This window comes from Parasteatoda tepidariorum, chromosome 7 (genome assembly GCF_982258835.1).
Source record: "Parasteatoda tepidariorum strain Cologne lab strain chromosome 7, Ptep-v5.0, whole genome shotgun sequence".
In the NCBI taxonomy this organism is placed as follows: Eukaryota; Metazoa; Arthropoda; class Arachnida; order Araneae; family Theridiidae; genus Parasteatoda; species Parasteatoda tepidariorum.
Genome location: NC_141761.1, coordinates 49,675,986 through 49,703,066, shown reverse-complemented (window position 1 = coordinate 49,703,066; position 27,081 = coordinate 49,675,986). Strand labels below are relative to the sequence as shown.

Genomic DNA, 27,081 nt, shown 5'->3' with positions numbered 1-27,081 from the left:
TAAATTGCTATCATTACTTAAACAGAAAAATTGGTTCTTGGTCCATAAAACCCTTTCAATGTCAAAAATGTAGGATAATACCTATTGACTCCATTTCAGAATAGGTATTATTCTGAAACAGAATTAAAAAGGTACTACTATGTCAATTTTTATCGAATAAACTTGACTCAATAGTCTGAACCATGAATAAATATGCTTACAAATTATGAATAATAAAAAAAAATTAAAATTTACATATAAGTACAACTCTTTCAATAGTTCAGTTCAGCGGTGAAAAGAAATTTTCCCAAAACATATATCTTACAATTTTAACATGAGAGTTGCATTTATCGATGATGCAATAGTATGAAAGATATTAACTTGATAAGAAAAAGTTTATCTGAAAAGTTGAAAGCATTTAATTAAATACAATCAATCAGCAATACAATCTAGACACACAGAAACATAATGACTTAATCAGGCGACATATAACACTACAATAACATGTTTATTAAAAAAGCAAATATATAAATATAAGTTACAAAAACTTCAAACATTTTCTAGAATTACAAAGCCATTTCTCCAACTACCAGTGGTTCTACTTCTAAAGTCTTTAAGTTTAAAAGCAAACAAGAAAATGTATCTACAAACTTGGGAATAGATATCATCATCACATTCTTATCATCTAGAAGGGAAAAAAACACAAAATAAATGAAAATATTGGCATTACTAATAACATTCATTCATATAGAGAAGACTACGAAAGTTTTGAGTTCTATCGATTTGTCTTTGAATAGCATAAAAAAAAATTGATTGTTACATGCTCAATGAGATGACAGAGTAATGTGACAAACAAATAATTGTGGAGAAAACCCACACATTGAAATCTGAACTAATTTTTCAGATTTGAACACTCGAAAGGGCATCTTTCTTACCACATATCACTAAACACTGCAGGCAATAAATAGATAATCCCCTGACCCATATTCACAATATGTGTCTAATTTGAAAACAACTCTTGTTTCTCAACAATTATAAGAAATGATGGAAGATGCATCATTGATAAAAAAATACTACTTTGACCATAAAGTGTGTAGTAATTTAATTGGATGAGAATTGGAAAATTATTTTTACTATCATATGGTACTACTATTATTAGGTATCCCTTATATGACACATTGAAAAATTGCTCAAAGTTTTCTTTACATTAAAAAAAAAAAAATTATCTATGCTTTTTGTTTTTGTTTTTTTTTGAAATCATGCCTAAATTTAAGGGCTTAATTCAGTACTTTGTAAATTTCCAAAAGAGTAAGAGAAAAGATTTTAAATATTAAGAACTATCATCAAGTTAATATTTTTTTGTTTTGTATAAGGAACTTGTAAAAAAAATACAGTCAAATCTTATTAGTATGAACCTAAAAGGAACCACTAAAAATTTTGTAATATGAAAAATTTTAGAAATCAAAAATGAAACATTTTAATCAAATATTAAATATTTTTAACAATTTAGTCAAAACTATTATACTGATACTTTTAAAAGTTATATAATATACATCACTTTAACCCTTTAACACCGATAGGACACCACTGTCCCATTTATAAATAAAAAAATTTAACAGCCTAATAACAAGCAAAAATATAGAAATATGTATATTTCTCTTCATTATATATAAATAAAGTGATATACACTGGTGGACAAAATTAAGAGATGCAAAGCATTTTCGCACATTCATTCGCACATGCAAGATACCCGCACATCGCTCATTGTGTTTGACAATGGTTCCGTGAAAGCCCAGAGGTACAGGCAGGTGGTCCTAGAGCTCTATGTGCGTCTTTTCAGGGGCGCTGTTGGCCCCGAGTTCATTTTTATGGACTACAATGTGCGACCACGTAGGGCTCTCATGGTTGATGAGTATCTGGAGAGCGAGGATATCCAACAAATGGATTGGCCAACCAAATCCCCTGACCTGAATCCTATTGAACATGCTTGGGATGCTCTTGGGAGAGCTATTGCGATGCGCCAACCTCCCCCTAGAACCATTCTGCAGTTAAAAATTGCTCTGGTGGAAGAATGAGAGGGTCTTCCACAAGTCCTCCTTAACTCCCTTATTAACAGCATGCTGTCTGTCTGTCAGGGGTGACCATACACCATACTAGAGGCAACACACACTGTACAAGCCTCACTTTTATTGTCATCTTTTATCCTTAAGTTCAGACTACATTGTATTTATTGGCAATAGGTCTTGCCAGTGAATGGCACTTTCATTTTTATTTTGCATACTTTATTATCATGGAATAAGCTATATCCATACCAAATTTCATTTATTTATATTCAGTATTTTTTAAGATATTTGGGAAAATGTCTTCCATCTCTTAATTTTGTCCACCAGTGTATATATATAGTGTGAAATTGTTTTTTTCATTTATATTTAAAATTTCATCAATAATCGATTTTGTAAATTTAAGACAATTCAATAATGAATAACTGTTTCTCTTAGATCTAAATAACTGAAAATAAGAGCAATTTTAAAAATTATTCAGCTATATTTGAATGATTTTGACTTTAACACAGAAAAAAGTGCCAGTGTTCCATGCTGTATTTTATAATAATAAAATATTAAAATACTATATATATAACATTTTTTACACATTTTGATCTAAATTAATACAAAAAACGCAGAAAGTAAGAAAAATATGTTTAATAAAAAATCTCTGTCAGGGTTAAAAAAAAAGTTTCTTTAAACAATGTGAATAGGTTTGCTTCGTTATTTGATTTTATATTTTGCTAAAATTCTTTTTTTTTCCCTTTTTTCTTTTTTGATAACTCCTCATGCTGTAACCTCTTTTAATATTTATAATTCTCTCAAATCACCACTTATACAACGTTTTTGTCCACATAAGTATAATTCATTAATTATAAACATAATTCATTAAACATAAACATAATTCAATTAACAACTTCCTTTCCTTCCAGTCTTATAAGCAGACATTCTTTCCTTATTTAAGGTAACATACTTTGCATGTCTACTTTTTCAACAACCTTTTCAAACACAATAATTATTTATTTTTTATTTAGGCTTCAAGAAATGGTTCATAAAATTATTAGAAAAAATGTGTTTAAAAACTGAAAATTAAAATAGAATTTTTAATTCGTCGGAAATTAGAAAGTTTTTTCTCGCAATGAAAAATATTTATAAAATCAAGAGGTACTTCGATTTGGCTAAAAGATTTTAACTATTATCAGTAGAGCAGAATGTGGATTTTCAGTTTTTTTGTAAAATTAAAAAAAAAATTGTATAATCAAAGTTTGTGATGTTCGACAAGATATATTCATAAAATTACCTTAGTCTGTTTGTGAACAACAACAAAAAAAATTTAACAAAATTGCTGCAAAAAAAATCATATATTTAGACAATTGGTGAAAACTTTGACCAAAGAATTATAGATTAATTTGGATAGATCAATATAAGTACAAACATGTATCTGGTACTTGCTGAAAATAAAAAATGTATTTACTCAGAAGAAAAAAATACATTAAATTCGATTCAGATATTTAGTAATGATGGACAACTTTAGGTGAGTGTGAACTGAAAACAGATAAAAATATGATATTTACTTGTCAAATAAAAAATTAAATTGTGAACCAAGAGGGTGATAGAGGTTAAAGTTCTAGAATTTCATGACCAAAGTCATGATGATGGCTAAGTGTTACCCTAAAAATATTAGGTGGAAGTAGCAAGTTAATACTAAAAACTCTTTACAGAATATATAAAACTTTAAAAAAAAAATTTTAAAAAATTCAATTAATTTTATTATTTTCAAATTAAAATGAATGAAAATTGAGATTTTAAGAAATTTCTCAATTATAATTAATGTAATATTTCTTAGAAATATTTCTTAATTCAAAATACTCATTTTAATCAAAAAATTTAAAACTGTATGCATTTACTGGAGGATTTAGACTTTTTTAAAAAGTATAATTATGTAAAAATGTTTTTTAAAAAAGTAACAATCAGGACTCAATGATTTGAATAAAATGATTAAAATGAGCGATTTAAACCATGGTTTAAACCCACAGAGTTTAAGAAAAAATTAATTCAAGTAAAAGTCAATGATTAAAATACACGTTACATTTTAAATGAAATTTTGACTAGTGAGAAAAATAAAATTTAATCATCCTTTTATATTTTAAAAAGTAAATTAAAATCTTAAAACTTTTCAAATATTATCAGGATTACTAACTATTAACAAAAAAGTACAAAAGTTTTTTTAAAAAAACAATACAAAAGTCAGTGATAAAAAATTGTTAAGTGACCAACATAAGGTGCTTTTCTTATTTCTTGTACTTTCTATCAGAACACATTTATATAAAAGTATGATTTTTTTTATCATTTGTGTAATATAAAATAATATATGTGGATATTATATCATACTTTAGTACTTAAATGCCATGAATTTAAAGAAACAATTTTATGTTATTGTATTCTAATCAATGCATTTTCTCATAATTTTTTTAGGTGAAACATAAAATCTTGAACAGAATAGAAAAATTAAGAACATAAAAATAGAGAATCAGTCACATAAATTTAAACTTTAAGAAATATAACTAAAGATTTAATAAATTTAAAACATTCAAAGTTCGATATATATTCAATATAAAAAGATATTCACAAAAATTTAATTCAAATAAGAAATATATATTTTCTTTTCATTAAAAAATATAGTTTTAATTTCCCCATCTAAAAATAGAATAGACAAAAGCTGGCAAAAATAAATGTCTACAATGAAGCATTAATTAAAAAAAGATTAAAAAATATCAACAGTTTTGTTGCCAAATGCGAATTTATGGTTGCAGATTATCACAAGATGATTAGAAAAATTCTACTCTTGGTAACAATATTAAAATGCCTGCTTTGGTTATCTGTATTATTTGCAATAAAGAATGATAGGATACATTATAAACATATTAAATTCTGCTCACAGTTAATGTAATATATTAACTACTTATCAATTTTTCGTTGATATTTTGTTAAAATACATACATTATTTTAAAAGAATTAATGCAGGTGGCAATTATATAAAATACCAGTGGTAAATTAAATAATCAAATGAATTAAAATTATGCAATGAAATAAATGTGGCTAATAGCTTTAATCTTCAAATCAAAATCCTAAAAGAAGCAAATCTTAAATCATAGTTAATGAAAATAAATGTGTATGAATTATGGTTATTTAATTAATAATCTCTATACATATGCATACCATAGGACCTTTTTGCTATTTTGGAAGCATTCCCAGAAAAATAAATGTGAGGACATTCAGTAATAATAAAAGGATCCTTGTCAGGAAATGGATAACAATCTGAAACAATTAAAGCCATTATTAATAATATTATTCTAATTAAGAATAAAAAGCTCCTCAATTATATTAGTTCAATATTTATTTCAACATAATTAACAGTACATAAAAAAACTGGAAGAGTGAGCAACTTTGAATATCATAAGTCATCTGTAATTTTAAATAACATTTTCTTATAATTTTATGTATATATATATATACATGTAATTTTTATATAAATTTAAACAATATATAACTAATAAAAATTTTCCTACATTTTAAGTTTTGTATTTAACTATTTATTAATTATTCAATTTCAACAGTAAGAAAATATTAAGTTTTCACAAAACATTATTTCTTCTGTTAGTTTGTAGATTTATAAATTTATATTTCTCCTGTAAAAAACAAAAATCATTTATCATCGGGCAAATGTTATGCAGAACTATCAAAACAATCCCGATCATGTGTCAGTAATTACTATGCAAATCAGTCTCCTTAATACATAATAATTATAAATATAATAACACACGTCATAATAATTATTAAAAAAATTAGGTAGTTTTTTCCATTGCTTGTTTTTAGAATCATTCCTAATGTAGTGTGTATTATTATTATCAGAACAACAATCATATTTTTTATCTATTAATCAGAATAAAATAACTATCAATCTGATAAGCAGAAAATTTATACATAGTTCATGCTTACTTTTACAGAAGTGCCAATTTTCCAAATCAGCCATTAGTAAGCAGATGTACAATAATAAAGAAATTTATAAAGTCCGTGTTTAGGAAAATTCAGATTAGCACAATTGTAAGGTGCATATACTACCTAATTCTATATAGGTATATAATACACCTATTTAATATAAATTTCATTAATATTATATAGCTACATAATATTAATGAAATTATACCTGAATTTATTATTTAAATAAAAAAATAACACTTAGATAAAAGTACTAAAAAATTACACAACACTGAAATTTTATTATTCATTATAAAATTAAATTAATTACTCAGATTCAAGTTGATTACTTGGAAATTAATATTCTAGTTTTCAGTAAAATTGCAACTAACCCTTATTGTCTTTTTTATCATCCTGCAATTGAACCACTAAAAAATTTTTATCACAGCATATCAGATTTGAGTTCACATTTTTTTGCTTTTCTATAAAAGAAGGCGGTTTTAGAATAGCTTGACGAATGGGGAGAAATTAGATTTATTCGTTTTTTTCTTCTTCTAGTTTTATAATTCATCATAAAATTCAATTAATTACTCAGATTCAAGTTGATTACTTGGAAATTAATGTTCTAGTTTTCAGTAAAATTGGAACTAATCCTTATGGTCTTTTTTTGGAAGGGGAGAAATTAGATCTTTTTGCTATTTGTTTATTTTGCCTTGTTTATTACTTTTAAAAATTTTCAAAAACCTTTATTTTAATTACTCAATCATAAGACCATAATCTCTGCTATGATATCGTAATAATTACAGATAAATCATAATAGTTGACACCTCTACCAATATCATGTAAATCAGTATCATATCGTGTAGTTAATAACATCATATAAATTTGTAAACTCACTCAATGTGTCAGGTGCTGTAGGTAGTAAATGACCCCAATCTAAATTCTTATGCATTATATCCAGAGTATCTGAGAAACTGCTATAAGACTGGATATCTTTTATATTTTGGCCAGAAGTTCCCAGGAGTCTTAACAAGACAATATGGAAAAAGTGACTTATTTAGAAAATCACAAAACATATAAATACAGTAAATCAATCAATACTGAACAATACAAACAACTATTTTTTTAATTAGGTGTATTTAATTATATCACATCTGTTAGCATGTTGAATTAGTAATAAAGGGGTGTAGAATTAATCTTATAAGATAAATTTGTTAAACAAATAAATTGAGTTTTAAATATTCAAGATTTGTTTACCACTTTTCATAATTTAATCTCAAATGCATTAGTGTTGTAAGTATAAAAAATCATATTTTTGTAATCTCTGTAGACATCATTTATGAGGACACAATCCACATAGATAAAATTGTGTCTACCTGGCGACTAGTTGACACTCAAATTATATTTGGAAATCTGGAGTAAATGACAATATAAGTTTAAATTGTTTCCTGGCAGTTAGAAACATCTTTTTACATCATTAAAAGAACAGCCCATGTGCAAAATTCGCAGGTTTCTAATAGTCAATTAAAATGTTGACTATTTTTTAAGTAACTAGAATGCTCAAATAGCAACTGCAGTTTAGGGGCTGATGACAGTAGTCAAAATTACAATTGTTTCCAAAACATTGCAAGCAAAATGTAGCTCCATTTTATAGTTAATTGGCATTTTGCACACTTTTTGACAAAAATATAATAAGACACAAAATAAAAAGAAATTATAACAAAAATAAAAATTTGAAAACTATATTTTTAAGAAAATTAAATAAGAGAAAACTCTATTTTTACCACATCAAAATCAAAAATGTAAGGTCACTTTAGCAATATACATTCATCAACACCTTAAATCCTTACACATCATTCGAAACTGATGAGTTCAATGTTTTTTGTTTTAGGTGTATCAAAAATTAAATACTTTCTGCTCTTTAGCCTAACTGAAAAAATGTAGTTTTAAAAATTATTTCTTTACGTTGAACATTTTAAAATTTTAACTGTAATTTTCAATGCTAATACCAAAAATTTTGAGTAATTATGGAAATATTTAATTACATTTATATTCTCTAAATCAATAAGAGATTCAGATACAAGACAGACGTAAACATGAAAAACTTTATTTATTTCATGTTTATATAACATGACTCATTTTCGTATCAATCTGAATTACTGTGTAATACCTGTTAATTATACAAAACTAGATAATAAAAAAAAATACAACTATATTTAAATCCTTCTAACTTATCCTAACACACTCTTAAAAAAATTATATAATAATTCTTTTCAAAGTTAGTGCTGATTAAAGTAAGTTGACCTCGTTATAATGCTCAATTAAATAAATTATAATCTATTTGCGGTTTTATTTATATTGCTCTCAACAAAGTAAAAAATGAAAGAAAATATTGTGAACAGATATAAAAAATAAAATAATAAAAAATTATATAATTCTAAATTAATATGCCTCAAACTATTTAACTGAATTAATAAAAAAAAATTTTGTCCCTCACTTGACACCATCTATACAGGCTTCATATGGGTTTGTCACAACATGAAAAGTAGAATAAGCAGAAGATCTGGGAAACATACAAGGATGGAAAGACTGTTGAGGCATTAAATGATTTGTAGGATCTGATTCTCCGGGCATTAAATCAACATCCACAGATGTCTTAAATAAAAACATAAATATAAGAATTTCAGGGATAAAAATGCAAAGAAAAAAAATAAAGAAATGGGTGCAAAATAAACAATATAAATTTATTTATTTATTTTTGTATAATAGCCTAATTATACAGTCCTAAAAGTATTACAATTTAAATTCTTTTGACAAGCCATGGCTAAAATTTAGGATGTTCATTTTTAGAGAGTATTTATTCAGGGGTCTGTCCAGGTCAAATTTACTACCGTTTAGTGGTACCTTCACAAATTCAACTTTAGGAAAAATGGTAGTTTCACAAAATCTTTTTTCTTAAAATTTTATTTTTGCATCCCGTAAGAAATGATGTATCCATATTTTTACAATGTTTTTGCGTTGATTTTTTTAATTTTTCACAAATTATGTCTAAATTTTCACAAAATAGGTACCTCTCAAAAAAACCTAGACAGATCCCTGTTATTTTATAACAGTATTTATCAAATCGAAGAGTAATTTTTTTAAAAGTTGTAGATTTCAAATTTGTGATCCTGAAATAGAATAAAATGGCCGAAGTTAAAAATGTTCTTTTAGAATAAACAAAAAATTATAAGTGGAATCAGTCTTCTTTACATATCTTTCAAAATTCTACTTATCCTTTTTGACAGACTCCTACCATATGTCTAGAATATGATCAGCAATTACCGGAGCAGATTTAGAAGGGAAAGATCACTGACAGGGCAAATTATCAACCTAAAACAGATTTTTGAAAAATGTAGTGATTTTGGAATCAAAATAATCTTTTTCTCAATCCACTTCAGAATAGCTTATGACTGTATTAATAGAGATTTTCTTATAGAGGCAATTCATGAATAAACATTTCAGAAAAATTTTTTGTCCTTATAGCCTTATTCAGAAACATATATGCATACAAAATAACTTCATTGAACAGCATGAGGTCAAGAATGGAGTGCAACCAGAAAACCAACTAGCTTGTCTCAAATTTAACTTAGAATTTGAAAAAGTAACAGAAGATTCAGGGATCAATACCAAATGAACTATTTTTAATAAGTCAGTTATTATTCTGGTCAATGTAAATGACATCTGTTTAGTGGCCTGGGCCTTACAGGCTAGTAAACAGGTATTCACAGACTTGAAACAAAATGCAAGAAAAATTAATTTGTCATTAAAACAAATTATATGCCTCGTTTTTAGTTCAATCCACAAATTACCCATTTAGAAAGTGAGATTTAGAAATTTGAAAAGATTAACAGTTTTACAGTTTCTGGAGTGGAAATAAACGACACAACAATACACAAAAGAATTACACTTACAAATTGATGTTCTCATAGCCAGAAGAAATGTCTAAATTCCGATTTTTTTTAAAACTGAGAACTAAACTGCTTCGTTGCAAAAGTCAATAAGATTTGTCCTGAAAAATGCATCAGAGACTTGGTCATTGGCTTTATGCAATGCAGCGGCTCTAGGGAGTTCTGAGAGAAAATTTTTGCAAAGTATACTTGGTTGAGATTAGTTATACGATTCATAGAGAAGAAATAATTTAAAGCTTAACATGATTTTTAAAGAACCTGAGATTCTATAATTCGTCAAAATACAGCAAACTAAATGGGCTAGCCATCTGGCAAGAATGCATGAAGATCTCTACTGTAAGAAAGTCCTTTTTGCCAAGCCCATGGGGAAAAGACCTCAATGTAAACAAAAAATTAAAAATACTTTTATTTTTGTCAAACCTAAACATAAATTAACATTTAATTTGTAAAATTCAATCACCACCATGTTTTGCTTTTTCATTTTAGAAAAAACAAAAAGATTATTTTCATTTTTAAGTCAACTTAAATCATGGTTTTTAAAATGGTTTTTTAATTTTATTATTTTCATTGAAAATGGCCAAATATGAAATTGAGCCCAGGGGTGATTGTGATCCCAAGTCAAAATTCCGGAAAATTTCTTGAGTTTAAAAAAAAAAACAGTTTCAATGGGAAAAAAATTTAAACACTGTTTTTTTTTTCCTTTTTCTCAAAATTTCTTAGTTTACTTAAAATATATTTAAAATTTTACACATACCTATACCATTTACACATGCCTATGATGACCTGGAGAAGTAATTAAAATTTATAAATACGTCTTTCTTGAGTTTATGATTATAATAACTATTTACTGATAAAAAATGAATATTAATCATGAATATAAGCTTATAAAGTATCTCTGTGGCTCTCCCTTACAAACGAATAAAATAAACTGTGTTTTTAAGTTCCACCTTTGAAATTTTGATTTCCGGAAACTTCTGTGATCAATGATTTTTTTAAACGTCTGGATCTTCGATCTCCGGAAACTTCCAGATCACTGTTAGCGAAAATTCCGGAAATCCGGATTTTTTCCGGAGCTCAATCAGCCCTGTGAACCGAAATTAATTAATGCTCTAATGCTATTAACTTTTATCAATAATTTTTTTTTTTTTTTACTAAAACTAAGGGTTTTTTAATGGCAAAAATCAATAAAATTATTTTTACATGTAAAAAATTACTTACAGCTAATTGAACAAGAAAATCATCCATTAGCTTTACACTTTCAATTGTTGATGCTTTAGATTTCCGGGTTAAAATATTCGTCTAAAATGGAAAAAATTAAACAGATTAGTATATTTAATTAATACAGGTATCAGTACATTTTCTTTTATAATTCAAGATATAAACCATTAATAATACAACTAATTTTTCATGAGTAAAATATTTATGATCTAAAATTTCTTCAATTGCATCTTTACTTATTATTAGTTAGTCTTTTAACTAGTCAGTATTTAACCGTAAATATTTACTTGTTTTTTTCACTTATGTAAATTTGTTAGTTTTAACTTATATTCAATCCTTTGCAGCAAACCATTAATTTTTCTTTTTCATTTGATATTTATTTAATAATTAAAATTTAAAAAAAAAAAAAACGAAAGTTCTTTAAAAAGTATATACACAATGAACTCTTATAAATTTTTACTGCATATTGCAAAAAAAAGGAAAAAACACCTTGATTAATTTCGTGATCTAATGATCAGATTTTCACATAATATGACTCAATGGTTCATTAGTATGACCTCAGATATACTATTTAGTTTGTAAAAAAAATATTTTAAGTTATGAAATACAAAAACATATCTTTTTTCAATGGATTTAGATTTCTTACCCTTAAAATATACATGACAGCGGCAATTTAGGAAATATGATCCCAATAGTTTATTCAGTTCAAAGTTTGAACACTTTTAATGTTAATTTTAAAGTTTGCGTATTTAGATACATTGATAGATAGATTTAGATACTTGTTAAGCAATTGAACATTTTTTGCACACAATTATAAAATCCACTTTTCAAAATAATTTTGAAAATATTTATTTAATATTACTTTATTTAATAACAGCCAAGAAATTTCGAATTTTAAGTTATAAAAATTTCAAAATCACTTTAAAGAATATCATTTTAAAAAGCAAAATAAAAAATTTTGGCAAAATCAGTCATATAGTTTCTGTTGTATTTTAAATGCATAACTATCTAAAAATTGGATTTCTCAGGAAAAATTAGACCGATTTTGATTTAATTTTGTATTTTGCCATAGAAAATTCCATTCATCAAAATGAGGTAAAAATCAGTACACTTTAATGAAATAATTATATGAAATAATAAAAAATAACTAATAATTATAAACATGTTTTGTGTAGAATTACCTTTGAATAAGCAAATTTTATAACTATATGCCAAAATGATTTCTTTTTGCTTAATAAGTTTTTGAGATATATTGAAATATGCAAAAATAAAATTAACCTTCAGGTATCCAAGCTTTAGAACACTCTTCTGACCAAACTATTGAGACTATATTTACCAGACCTGCTACATTTTGTGGGTAAGGCCAAAAAAAAGGTATGATTATTTATTGAAAGTATGTTTTTATGTATACAACTTAAAATGTTGTTTGCACATATTAATTAGCAAATTTGAGGTCATCCCTATGAACCATTAAATTTGAGTCCTAGTATGTGAAAATCTGATTATTAGATCAATCATTATTCAAAATGCTTAGTTTGTTTGTTTTTTCTTTTTTGTTCCTTTTTTTTTTTTTTTTTTTTTTTTTGTTTTAATTTTTTTTTTCTTTTATAATACTTATTACCCATCTTCTTTTTTAAATCCGTAAGCCAGTGATGGAAAGTTTCTTCCGTAGTGGTAAAAATTTAAAATGGAAAAAATTTACCTAGTAGAACTATGTTTCTTCTAACATAAGTGGAAGAAACTCATATTTAAAAATAAATACCAAATAATAAAACAAGTTTTTAACAGTTGTAATTGCAATCTAGTTTAAAAAAACAGTAATAATTTCGAATTTATTAAAACAACATTTTTAAATACATGAAAACTGAAAAGCAACAAATTGCAAAAAAAAATAAATGTAATGATTTTTTTCCCTATAATTATATAAAGAACTATTACAATATCATAATCAAATTTTATTACCACAATCATTAAAACAAATCACAAACTAAACATATACGCAACTACAAATCTACTTAATTCACAAATACAAATGACATTAATTTTTAAAATTTAAATAATTATGTTTTTTATAGAAGTAGAAGAAAACTTTTAACTTTCCATGTCAAATTTTACATCTTAATGTAAAAGAATAAAACAGATCTTAACATTTCCCCAAAAAACAAAGTATATCAGTGCATTTCTTTTTTTTTCCTCCATTGTATAAAGAAAGAAATTTTTTATAGACAGATAATAAAATGTTTCTTTTTCGTATTAAATGCCTCTTAATCTAAATTTAAAAAAATAATAATAAATCAGATAAATTAAAGTACATTCTCTATTACAAAAAGATTACTGTTAACAATTTTTTTAGAAATTTCCATATTTATTTTGGCCATCTTTTAAAAATGATGATCTGATCTAATTTGAGAATTAATTCTCACCTTAAAGAAATCTTTTATGCAAAAAAACTAATCAACCAAAATCTTTCAAAACATTAACTAAAAAGAATTTTGATGTATAAATAAAATTAAAAATATATGAGAAATGAAAAATACAATAAAAAAATCAATTCATTCTTACTTTATGGGCATCTTTCAAGCTTTGGCCAATACTATTTCCAGCAATTATAACTCGAACAAGTTTAGAAAACTTTTCGTGATCCGGAGAACTTCCCAGGCTTCCATTAATTAAATCAATTAAAGTTTGCAAGGGAAAAGTGACATTTGCATTTGAAAAACAAAGTCCAGAGATAAATAGCACATACCTGAATTGAGAAAAAGTAATTTTTGTAGATAATATCGATTTGAAACTAACCAAAATTATACAATATATAAAGCAAGACAGATTTGTCTTATCTGCCCAACTCTGTGTAATAAAAACAATAATTAAATAAAATAACATCCCGCTGTTTGAGAATAAAAAAAAATTTGACATCTTTTCTTCTGATGCACCACCATTGAATAGATATTTGCATGTTGTTTGCATAAATGTGATTTTTGGGCATGGACTTAAGAAACATTTTTTTCTGCAATTTGAATTACAGAAAAAAAATATTTTTTAGGGAACTCTGAGGTAAAATAGATTACCTATCGAATATGTTATGTATAAGTTAATTTGTACACATGTTGAATAATTACTTAGTTTTTTTAAGAATAAAATTTTAATTTAATTTTGCTGAAAATTTTCTCTTTATTACAAAATGTTTAAGCTTTTTTAGGAAAACTAAGGGTAGTTGAATACATGTAACAGCAATGTCAAGTGTTAAGAGTGTCAAAGAAACTGGGAGAATAATTTTTACTTACTTTGTATCTTGAAAATTACTACTAATATGAAAAACATTCATTCTTATCAGATGTGTTGTATGATTATACAAGACATAACCTTTGTTTTTTATTGTAATTGCTCATAATATGTTGCAATAAATTATATCATGCAACAAAAATTTTATCAATTTTATTTTTTTGTTATAGTTGCAACTTTAAATATCTCATCATATAAATCAGGGAAGATTGTGAGCCCAACTCAAAAATCCTGAATATTTCTTGAGTAAAATCATTAATGACTCTTTTCAAAAAATTAATGTCTTTATAAATTCCCTGATTGATCCAGAGCACAATCATCTCTGATAAATACTATTTTAATGCTTTGATACAAATCATGCAAATAATATTTATGAGAGCTATCTGAAACAATATGTAATTTTATTTAAAGTTATGTTTTTAAAATGTGTTTCTATTTTTGTTCTATTAGTTTTGCAGCTCTACAGTTTGTTACAGACCAAGGATGTCACCAAGTTTGTTCAATTGAAAATTATCTGCAGCCACAGTTTTCCAACAATTGACCCCAATTTCATGCAATGTTTTCTGAACTGTATCAAGCCATCTGGTGTTTGGTCTACCTCTTTACCTTTTTCCTTCAGTTTTGAAATTTCACTTTTTAAATTGGATTTAAATCATTGGAATTACACGATTAATGAATGTCCAACTTTATTACTGGTGTATAAGTCGACTCCCTGCTTTTTGTACAATTTTGGGGGTTTGAAAATCAACTTATACACTGATCTATACAGTATATAGATGCACATTAGAATGAATATACAAATTAAAATTTTGGAGAATTTCACTTAACTCTTTAAATTTCAGGATAAGATATCCATATGAATAATTCAAGAAAAATTTAAATCAACCTTTCAGATTACAATATATATCACTTGTAACTTAACAATTAACTAATTGAGTATGCAAGTTCTAAAATATTTAAAATATCATACTTATCATCTGTGAAAACAGGATAACTCAAGGGATTAGCTACAAATGGGTGGCAAACATCTTCAACAAAAAATTTTCCACTTTCTTCTGTGTAACCAGAAACAGCTATGTTTACCCCTATAAACAATAAAGTTTATAAAAGAATAAGGAAATTACGTGCTTAAAAACATAATAAACAATTAAATATAACAACAGAAACAATGATGAAGAAATAAGTCTGAAATTAATATCCAGTTAATATCTCTAGTTTCTTAAATATAACTTTAATTTCATGTGAAGAAATTTTTCATCAATCACTCTTTTTAAGAAGTTAGTTATTTGTAAACTAAATGAGACCACTTTATAATATTAATTTTCTTACCAATCCATCTCTACTAATTTAATTCTTATCTGTAAAATTTATGAAATCATTTTAATATTTATACCATATATGTTCAAATACAGGGTTGCCACCCTCTTTGCTTTGGGTGATAGATTTTGTAAAATGGTAGAAAAATTACACTTAATTGAGCAGAATTTTCATTAATTCTGAAAAGATATTAAAGGTCTTACCACAAAGTAATTGGGGTTTATGTTTAAAGACATTTTATAAGTATATTTTAATTATTTATAAAAAGTGATAGGAAAAAAAGATTCATAATCATATTTATAAAATCAAGTTATTGTAAACAGGGATCTGTCTAGGTTTTTTTGAGAGGTGAAATTTAGACATAATTTGTGAAAATTAAAAGTTTTATTAAAAAATCAACTCAAAAATATGGATTTATCGTTTCTAATGGGATACAAAAATAAAATTTTAAGGTAAAGTATTTTGTGAAACTACCGTTTTTATTAGAGTTGAATTTGTGAAGGTACCGCTAAACAGTAGTAAATTTGGCCTGGACAGACCCCTGGTAAATAATATAAAATACGGTTTTCAGCCAAATAACTATTATTCATCACATTCCTAATTCTTATATAAACTCTATTAGAAAAAATTTGTTTTCAAATGCATGAAAGTATCTCCATTTCCTTTACTATGTAGAATCAATCATGTAGTACAGTGGTTCCTGAACTTTTTTGTCACATAGACCCCTTGTCATGTTTTTCATTTTCGGGTAGACCCCCTGCTATTGATTTTTTGTAAATTTATCAACTTCAAATTTATTTTTTACAGCTGGTATAGTGCTATTTAATGCGAAAAGTTTAAATTTCTAACTGTAGTGAAGTGTAGTGTAAAAAACATAAGAAAAAAACCCATATTAATTTTATACATTTATTAATTAAATTCAAATTAATTTACCAAACCAATTAATTTACCAGAAACCAATTTACGGCGGAAAAATACTTTTTTGTTACAAAATAAAATCTTATACATAGAAAAAATAAAAATGTATGCGGGCAGAGCTACAGGCAACTACTAGTTTATAATAATTCAGTTTCATACATCAAAAAATAATACTAATAACTTAAATTTTAATAAAATTTTTACTTCACAGCTACTTTTATAAATTATGTAGAAAGTAGATAGATATATGTCTTTTTATTATAAGGTAGTATGCAAAGTAAACAGGTACTATCAGTGTATGTTGATTATTCCATTCATGAAATGCCAAAATTAAAGTCACAAACTGCTTACATGAGATCCATTATCGTTGACCCCCATTTACATTTCACGGACCCCCAAAAATTTTTTTTTTCACTTGACATGGACCCCTTGCAGGTTGGCGTCGATCCCTGGGGGTCGATATACACCACTATGTGAATCACTGATGTAGTCAATCATTCAGTCTTAATTTTAAATATTTTTTTCTAATTTATTAAATAAACAAATAAATTAATTTAATTACATGCACATTTATAAACTCTCCCAAAAAAAATAACAGCTTGGTCCCCCACAAATATAAATAACTATTCTCAATTATACAAAATTGCAGATCATCAGTTTCCCTACCTATAAGGACAAAATTGAATTTTTTATTTATTTACAAGTAATGTCAAGTTTACCAAGGGTTATGAAATCTAGGTTGACATTAATAAATTATGCATTAAGCACATTCATGTAGTAAATACTTAAATTTATATTAATTTTGGATGGGTAACAATATAAATTTGTACATGCCAAAAAAAAATGTGTTTATGTTAATGAGGTTTAATTGCTCTTTTTTATGAACAGTTTATTTTTAATAGTGATAAGAATTGTTAAAAAAATTAATTCTTAAGAAAAAAAAATTATCATTACCAGTAACAAAAGCATGAGGATCAATATTTCCACACAGCATAACTCGTTGTGTATCATCTTCTAATATAACATAATCGTCATCACTAGTATAGTGTTCTGTTACAGGTTGTGGTATCATGTTATGCTGTATAAAATGAATAATAACAATAAAAATTAGTAATTATTAAAAATATTTTTTTCTTAATGCCAAATGACATCTTAAATTCAAAATAATTATATTAAAAAAGTTAATTGATAAAATAAAATATTAAAACGATTTGCATTCTTATCGACTTAAAAAATCTTTACTACAAATATTTTTTCTTTCCCTGTAATTTTATTCTTATTTAGCACGCTCAAAAAAAAATTAAGTTTTAAAGTTATAATGAACTATAACCTTTTTTTTTCTTTTACAAAATGACTACTTGACAAGTTTTAACTTTATTAAAATATTTAAAAATATTTTATACTCATTACTTGCATCATGAAGGAGTATTACTTTTTAAAACTAACTAACACTTTAAAAAAATTAAATTACACTTGCCTGTCATGGTCTCCAGTTTGCAACTCCTACAGAAAAATTGTTTAATGGCACACTACTTAAAAATATGTACAATAAACTATTGTGCTTTTTTTAATGTGGCATTTCAATCATTCATTTAAACACAGATTTCATTCCGTGCTACCTCTTCCTTTTTAAATGGGAGATTTTTTTTTTTTAATTCAATCTTTTTAAAAACTGAAAGCACATGAACACTATTAATGACTATATTAATTAATTATACATCAAACGTAAAGATCTTATTTGTAATTTAAGAACATAAGGCATCCTACAAGCAATTAAAAATAGCATATTCTTTTTTGACTTTCAAAGAATAAAGAAGTTGCAAGATGATGAATTTAATAATTAATCATTCAAACAAAGCAACTTGAATCTAACTAAGAAAATGTTTTTTTAAAGAATGTGTTGTGAATATGAAATTCTGTGTTATTTTACTTGCTTTGTAAACATTTTTGATGTTGCCACTCTCAGAAGATGATTCTCAATCTCAAAGTTTTAAGCAGGTACTACACTAGGCAATTATAAAATTTTATTTTTCAGCAATGTATTATGTCCTATATATCAGTTAAGTGATACAAAACAGTCAAATTGAATTTATATTTTTAAAACTACCATACTGTGCCTCATATAAAATTTGTAACTATTTTGATGTATCAAGTTGTAAAATATCTTTATAGATTCTACTAAATTATAATCACTTGAAGTTACAATTTTAAAACATTGGCAATATATCTACTTCATTAAGAAATATGAATGTAAAAAAATCTAAATTATTACAATAAAAATTAATATTAATAAAATTATTCATAAAAATGCAACAATCATTCTCAACCTTCTGTTAAAATTTTTTGGCAGATAATTTAGCCTATAAAAAATAGTAACTACAATTCACAAGTGTCTGATTACATTTATATAATTTATATATGCATGTGACTTATGCTTTGTGATGATTGAAAAAGTGATGAAAGAGAAAAGTGATGTTCTGTGCTATTGTAAACATGAGAGGTAAAACTAAGATTAGTTCTGGGTTTAAAAGATCTTTAACAAAAAAGCTAAAATCAGAAAAAAAGTTTTAGCATAGTCCTAAATCAATAATTCTGTAAATGCTCTTAGCAGAGATTGCACTTAAAAGATGGCTAAAAAAATAAAAGATTTATATTTTTCCCAAATATTCTTCTTTTGTTTGAGGTGAATCTTTATTTTGTCTCTTGTTTAATAAATATTTTTGCAAGTGTGGCTTTAGAATGAAACAAAAAGTTGAAGTTTCATTTAACATTTTTGGATGAATTTGTTTGCATTTTGCAAAAATATTAACATGGTGGAAATTTTTGACTAGCTGCAATATATTTTCAGAGGAATGTCTAGGTTTTTTTTGAGATGAACCTATTTTGTGAAAATTTAGACATAATTTGTGAAAATTAAAAATTATATTACAAAATCACCACAAAAATATGGATTTATCGTTTCTTACGGGATACAAAAATAAAATTTTAAGAAAAACTATTTCGTGAAACTACCGTTTTTCTAAAGTTGAGTTTGTGAAAGGACCGATAACAGTAGTAAATTTGATCTGGACAGACCCCTGATTTTTAAAGTAACTATGAAAAATTGGATCTACTTTATTATTAATTAACATATTAAACTGAATTAAGCAAGGGAAACAGCTACAAATCTAGACTAATAATAGTACCTCTTCACTTATTTCCTTTAATATAGTAGGATGTAGCTCCATCATTTTAAATATTGTACCTATCACAATCACATGCTCATCTGCCAAAATATCACTTAATTGTTTTACATTTGATGATGAACCTGAAATGATACAAAAATTTTATATTACACAATTTTTTCAATAATTTTTTTGACTGTATAAAAATTTATTAAAAGTTTAAAATATGATAACTGTTATAAAAGCTTACAACTAATTACTATCAGAGCTCATTCTAGGTAAACAGGGCGCAAATCAAAAAAATCCACCCTGTTACCCCTAAAGTAAAATAGTGCCCTGATGTAATAGACTCCATACCCTTTTTGCCCTTTCTTTCCTCAACCCTTCCTTATTTTTCCCCCAAACTCTACAATGGATTTCTTAAACTTATGTTACTTTCAACTCTTTTTATTTAGTTTGTCATTGCTGCACTTTTCTTTGAAAGTTTGCAGTTACTTCCACTATCATTAAATCACAACTACAGACTCTTAAAAACATACATTTATTATTTTATTAATATATGCATGCATTTTAAATAAATTACTAAGCTAATTAACTCAATTTATATGTTAATTTATTAATAAAAATTAGAAATATGATTGCCTAGCTACTTTCAGTAAAGTAAAAAAAAAATGTTATTTTACTAATTGACAATGCTTTTTAATAGAACGTGTAAAGCCCATAGAAAGAAATTATTGCTTTTTTAGAATAATAATGCCCTTTTTTTAAACTTTTGCACCCTGCCCTTTTTTCTGCCTAGAATGAGCTCTGTACTTCTACTACAATTTCTCTACTCAAGAGTGCAGAATATTTCTGATGGAATAAACAAGGTTCTAGAAAAATTTAGGCAGCCTAAGAAATTTTTTATTTCAATTAAAAAACAAATGCAAGGAATTTTTTTACTGAATTAAACTTGAATCAAATCAATAAAATCTATATATTTTTAATACAATATTATGACATGGAAATTAGCTCTGATTTGAGTAATCACTTCTTGACGCGCACGAATTGCATCGATTTCCTCAAAAATCATAACAGAATTTGAAATTGTTTTGTGTTATTTCTACTAATTATTTTTTCTAGACTAATTCAGAAACGCTATAAAACAGCATTTAGTATAACATTGAAGTTTATAACGGCTTTTTATTTTTACATGAGCTACAGTATATACATGCCTTTAAAAATCAAAGATGGTATATCATAGATGAAAAGTTCCATTGCACTTTTACATCATGTAATAAAGATTTTTAACTAGTCTCTAAAAAGTAAAAACTATAGTTTTTTGGAGCAAAATATTATTCTTGAGGTTCAACAATGGGACTAAATTGACTTGATGTGAAGCATGCTCATTTCAAGCTACAATGTTATAGCTTCATTAAACAGGTCTGCAATTACAAATTTCTAAGTCACGGACAAACTGCTGATATTAAAGATACAAATATTGAGGAGATTTCCTTATCGTGATCTGTGGCAAAATAATCGCCAAGTCTTGGAAACTTCTGGGCAGTGTGGCCCGCGAGAAACTAAAAAAAAAACATCACAGAAAGGGACCAACTCGAAATGTAAAACTAGTAGCCACCCCCGGGCAGACATCTACATGCTTTTTTGTTTTGTTTCTTTTTTTAAATTACAAGTCTAAAATCTATTTGGCACCTTGACGATTGAACTAGGCGCGACAGATCACGATACGGAAATATCCACCTCTTCATGACAACTTATTATTAAAACTAACATTCACTGTTTTCATTGATGGATGTCAAAAGGTATTTATTGTACTTCATTCAGTTCTCTTCCAGATAAAAACTTGTTTCAATTTGGAAACTTATGTTTAAACATTCCAGTCCTAAACACATCTATCTTCCATAAAGTATGGAGCTATGTAATTCATTCAACAATCAGTAGCCAAAGGCAACTTACTCTAAATATATACATGATATGTAATATAAAAGAAAAAGAATTTAAACTTACCCCACTTATTCTTCACCTGCTTTTGCAGTAGAGGAAGAGAGCATTTAAGTCTTGCAGTATAAGAAACTGCAAATTGTCTATCAAAAGACCGATCACGGTTAATATATTTATGACATAAATTTTCGAACTTGTAGGAAGGTCTATCATATACTCTAATCTCACAGTTATGAAACATATCATTTTTTGTAAGAATCATTTTCAATATTCGGTTTTGATTTGAGATAAGTTTTAACCGAACGTATTTTGAACGAATAAAACCTCAAAACTCAATGAAGTTACCCGCGCCAAAATCAAAATAAACAGAAACAATTACGCATGTTGCCAATACGCTTATAGCTATCTTTGATATTTTTTTAATAAGAGTGTTCTATAATAGACAGGGTTAGTAATGACGTAGTTGATTACGTCGTCCATGATCCCCTCCCTCTCTAGAGCCCCTGAATTAGACCGTATTAAAGCCGACCAAAGCCGACTGAAGCCGTATTCGTTTCAAAACAACTTTCGAATTGCTCGCATGTTTTCATCTACAATGTGTGTGTGTGGGGGGGGTTATCAACTATGCCAACCCTCATCTATCAAAAGGTACCTCGTGATTGAATCAAGTTAGCATGTCTTATATACCAGTGAATTGATGTTTAATTTTCGTAGTGGCAGTTACGCCACATTACTCCCCCACCAGAATTTTATCAGGGATAGAATTCGATGAACGGATACCACTGGTTGCTGTACTTGTGAAAGACCGGGAGAGAGAGTCACCGGATTTTTGAGTGCTGAAAGTGAGAGATGTATTAACTTCACAGTCGTAGTCGCTCCTGTGTTGCCATTAGCAGTTGAGTGTATGCAAGCTGACGCTGTGTTTAATCGAGACGAGACTAAGTAGCAAAGCGTGAGGAGGTTAATTATGTCGCAGTCACAAGTAGCAAGTCAACTGTTCAGTGTGGACTATACATCGAAGCAGACGTTCCATCAAGTTATTTGCGAAGTGGGCGTTACTGCGTGTACAAATCACGCCCGGGTCACCAATGAAGGGGCTGTTTTAGGCTGAATCATTTTTCCTTCAATATTTTTCCATCCTTAGAATACAAATAGTGAAATAAATGATGACAGGAATAAGAGAATAACACTAGCAATTTATTTTACACTTTTCGGAACAGCAACAAAAACATGATGCCATTCACCACAAAACAAATATATACAAACAAAAGGTTGGAAATTAAATTAAAGAGGGAACATAGAGGACGCTACACAATAAATGACATGTGATTCTTTAAACCTATTAGAAATGTGCTATAGTATAAAATCTAAAGGCGTAACAGCACGACTGAGACTCATTTTTCAAAAAATAACTAATAACAATAATAAAACAAATAAATTCGTTATATAGATCAAAAATCGTCAAATAAATTCGTAGTATATGAATTCGTGAAAAAAAAAAGTGCTTTCGACAAAATACTGAAATAGAGATCTATCGACGAAGACTACTCACTTCTGCCTAGCTTAATAGTATGAGATTGCCGCAGCGCAGCTGATAGGGTGAATTTCGGAAGAGATCACAATTGGTGATAATGCTCTCTTTGGTTATTTCAGTTTCCGTTTTTAAAAGAGCTATATATAGAGCCACCTCAGCTAGATTTGGCATGTGACACTTTTAGCGGCAATCATTGGTCGATTTTCTAGCGTTGCCATTCGGGGAGTTGTAATGAGGCTTTTTTTGTCGCCGTGTAAGAGAAATATATATATAGATAATTTCCGAGCTCAAAACTGCTGTAATTTATAAGACATTAATGATATTAACGCCTTAACGATCGGTTAATTTTCGAGAAAACGGTCATAAAAGTGCCTTTTTTTTGGCTTCAATATTTGTATTACGTATTTGATTAGTGCTGAAATCTAGTTTAAAATAAACTAACTATCTACAATTACCTTAAAAAATATCCTGATACTGCTATCTGGTGTGTAAAATGAGAAATAAAATTTTTTCCGGGCAAAAGAAATGAATTAGTTTTATTTTTATTGGCGCGTTACTAATGAACACTCCAGCCCGTCAATATCACGGGAGCGAGAAATAACAGGCGAAAACTCACCCCGTCATTTTCACGGGAGCGAGAAGGAAGGGGTTATGTAATTCTGATGAGTTTGAAGTGAAAATTTGTTTTAGTTATTTAGAGATGTATTGTTCAAAAAAGGTGACATGGTTGCTAGATTTAGAAAGAACTCGCTTTTTTGACAGTTCTGATTTGGCCTCTTTTTACTTGTTTACTACCGTTTGTTCTTGTGCAAGCCGTGCACCACCATACTTTTGTGTTAGCATATTGTTCGAGCAGCGAGATTAAGTTCATTTTACAAATTATCATTTGGGTTTAAATTTCGAAGTTGATATATTGTTTACAAAGTAAGAAGAGCTTTATAACGCTTCTTTTTTTAAATGACAATTCTTATACCTTGAAATGACAGGTCATCAAACGACAACTGGTCTCGCACTGGACTGATCGGTTCCCAGTAGATCACCGAAGTCAAGCATCACTGGCTGCTGTCACTGTGTGGGTAGGTGACCACTTGGATCAGTCTGCGTAGGGACGGAGGATGTGTGGTATTGGTCCTCGATAAACTGTTCTTCCGTAAAGTGCTCGACTTCGCGTGCAGGTCGTCGCGCTACCGAAGTGGGGGGGCATCCCCTCTGCAGAAGATTAAAATTGCGATGGCATGTCTTCGGATCATCCTCTGGGATGTTTCCCAGACAGTCACCAATAGCCCATTGTGCAGCTCTAGTGCGACGTAAATTAACAACAACAACTACCAATAGCCCATTGTGCAGCTCTAGTGCAACGTAAATGAACTACAACTACAACTGCAACATCAAACGACAATTCTTATTGCGGTTCTTCTTTTGAACACAAATAATAAGCGAGTAACAAATACACATATACAAGAAGTAAACCTCAAGATAGTATCAGAACGCAATGATCAAATTGAGAGCCAAATGGCTTCAAAGCACACCAAAAACAGTAACCCAGAAGTATAGGCAGTCAAGAGCTTGCAGCGCTCCCTAGTGTAGAAAACACCCTCCCTACAATATATGAGATCCTGTTTTTTATATTTTTTTTAATTATATATATGATTGGATATATCCTTCGAATTCTTCCCCTGCTATTATTAATTCCCAGTAATATTAATGCCTCATACAGTTCAGCAAATAAATATACTGTGCGTTATTAAGAAATCAGTTTGCAAACAGAGACAAAGCACTATAGTGTATTATACTACTAAGTATCACTTTTTAATATTTATATAAAACTCATTTATATTGTTCCCATATATCACAAATTCATCTAGTGGATGTAGACGCCACGAAGGTCCATGTGGTTACCAGGTGGACGTCTACTAAACATCTATATTTGATTCAGGGGAGATCCATTATATGTCTAATAGCCGTCCATCAGACATCTATTTTAGATTTTACGGGAATGGGATATGGATAATTTGATCCAGAGTTATCCAGGAATGGGCGTCGCATTGACAGCCACAGAAATTATTCCTTATCTTCTGAAGGACGTGTAACGAACACGTTCTTTGTCTATCGCTCATATATGAACTATGTAATTTAGTATTTCGCATTTTTATGTCCTCAATAGGTGTAAGAGTGTATAAACCAAGTCAAAAAATTCATTTCCTTTTTTTTAATTTTTCACTCTTACATCTATTGAGGATATAAAATTGCGAAATATTAAATTGCAGAGTTTTTGTATGAACGATACACAATGAGAGTCTTCAACTTAAACTTTTTTAATACTTTTCAGTTATACCAGAGCAAATGCGCTCATTTATTTAATGTAAAACTTTAAGGATATCGAATGTTTAAGATGATTTATAAAATTCTTTAGACTCCTAACCATTCAGCCAATGAAAAAAAATTGTCTCAATTACAAGTTTTTTTAGATCAAAATGTGTTTTTAAAGCATAAATGTGCTGCAATTAGCATTGAATTTTTTTTTAAAATCATGTATTTCGTTTTAGTTAATAATATGAACCTAAAAAGAACTACAATGAGAGTTAAATCAGTGTAATTCGCATATATGATGATATTTACTAACTGACTATTTGATTTAATAAATAAATACATAATCTGATTTTTTAAAAAAAATTTACATTTGGTTAATTATCTAGAATAAATTTAATAGAAATATTGAATGTAACGAACTTAATGTGTTCATACTTTTTGAAGTAACCTATTTTAAAATTAAATTAAAAATTAAAAGCTTACCAAAAAATTTTATTTCATAACTAGAACACAGTAAAAGTTTATACAACATGAAATATATTATTATAAAAAATGCACATTATTGACATGAACTTTCGCTATGCTTTGGGAACTATTTCAAACAACAATCATTATCAAACATCATCATTATCAAACATTATTATTACCAAATAATCATTATCATTATCAAATAATCATTAACAAACAACAAGGATACATACTTATCTGTGGATACGCCTAAGGTCTTCAACGCATGCACGGTTGCAATTTTTTTGAGAGACAAGAGAAAGTAGGTGTCTTATATAAATTTGAATCAAAAGCTCCTCTTTTCCAAATCTAATTTTTAAAATATATATATATATATATATATATATATATATATATATATATATATATATATATATATATATATATATATATATATATATATATATATATATATATATATATATATATATATATATATATATATATATATATATATATATATATATATATATATATATATATATATATTAGTTCGAACCGATAGTTTTATTTGACTGGGCACGAAAATGAATCGTTAGTTTCAGTAGTTTTTCAGTTAACTAACAAAAATCGAAATAATTAATGAATAACTAAATAATTGCCACAACTAAATAAATTATTATATAATTACCTTGCACAAATCTAGCTTCGGACCAATCCAAGGTAACAGATAAATCAAGCTCGGTTCAGTACTTCAGTAAAAACGAGCATTAAAAACGAGCCTCTATTTACGTTTCAATTTAATATTCAGGACTCCGGTCTGCAGGGGCCGAGATTCGATCCTTGATTCCGCTAAGACCCACCAAGTATGGATGGTGTTTTCTACACTAGGGAACGCTGCAAGCTCGGTACCGCCTAAAATTCCGGGTTACTGTTTCCGTTGTATTTTAAAGCCATTTGGCATCATTGTGTTTTGAGATTCTTGCAAATAATGTATTTGA

General features: G+C 27.5%; 1 protein-coding gene across 2 annotated transcripts in view; it reads right to left on the bottom strand.

Annotated features, from left to right (window-relative positions):
• Positions 1 to 468: 468 nt before the first annotated feature.
• The window catches only part of PolD2 (DNA polymerase delta subunit 2), a 43,920-nt gene continuing 17,307 nt past the window's right edge, over positions 469 to 27,081 (bottom strand). The window contains exons 1-10 of one of the 2 annotated variants that reach the window (XM_016051883.3): positions 21,856 to 22,280; positions 19,870 to 19,991; positions 17,639 to 17,762; positions 15,420 to 15,534; positions 13,730 to 13,913; positions 11,168 to 11,248; positions 8,497 to 8,654; positions 6,897 to 7,024; positions 5,241 to 5,339; positions 469 to 664 (exon numbers count right to left, since the gene is read on the bottom strand). In XM_016051883.3, coding sequence (XP_015907369.1) covers positions 546 to 664; positions 5,241 to 5,339; positions 6,897 to 7,024; positions 8,497 to 8,654; positions 11,168 to 11,248; positions 13,730 to 13,913; positions 15,420 to 15,534; positions 17,639 to 17,762; positions 19,870 to 19,991; positions 21,856 to 22,051 — 1,326 coding nt within the window. In that variant the 5' untranslated portion in view covers positions 22,052 to 22,280 and the 3' untranslated portion in view covers positions 469 to 545. Of the gene's footprint in view, positions 665 to 5,240; positions 5,340 to 6,896; positions 7,025 to 8,496; positions 8,655 to 11,167; positions 11,249 to 13,729; positions 13,914 to 15,419; positions 15,535 to 17,638; positions 17,763 to 19,869; positions 19,992 to 21,855; positions 22,281 to 27,081 lie in introns of those variants that run through there. The other variant, XM_087167828.1, reaches the window with a different exon arrangement.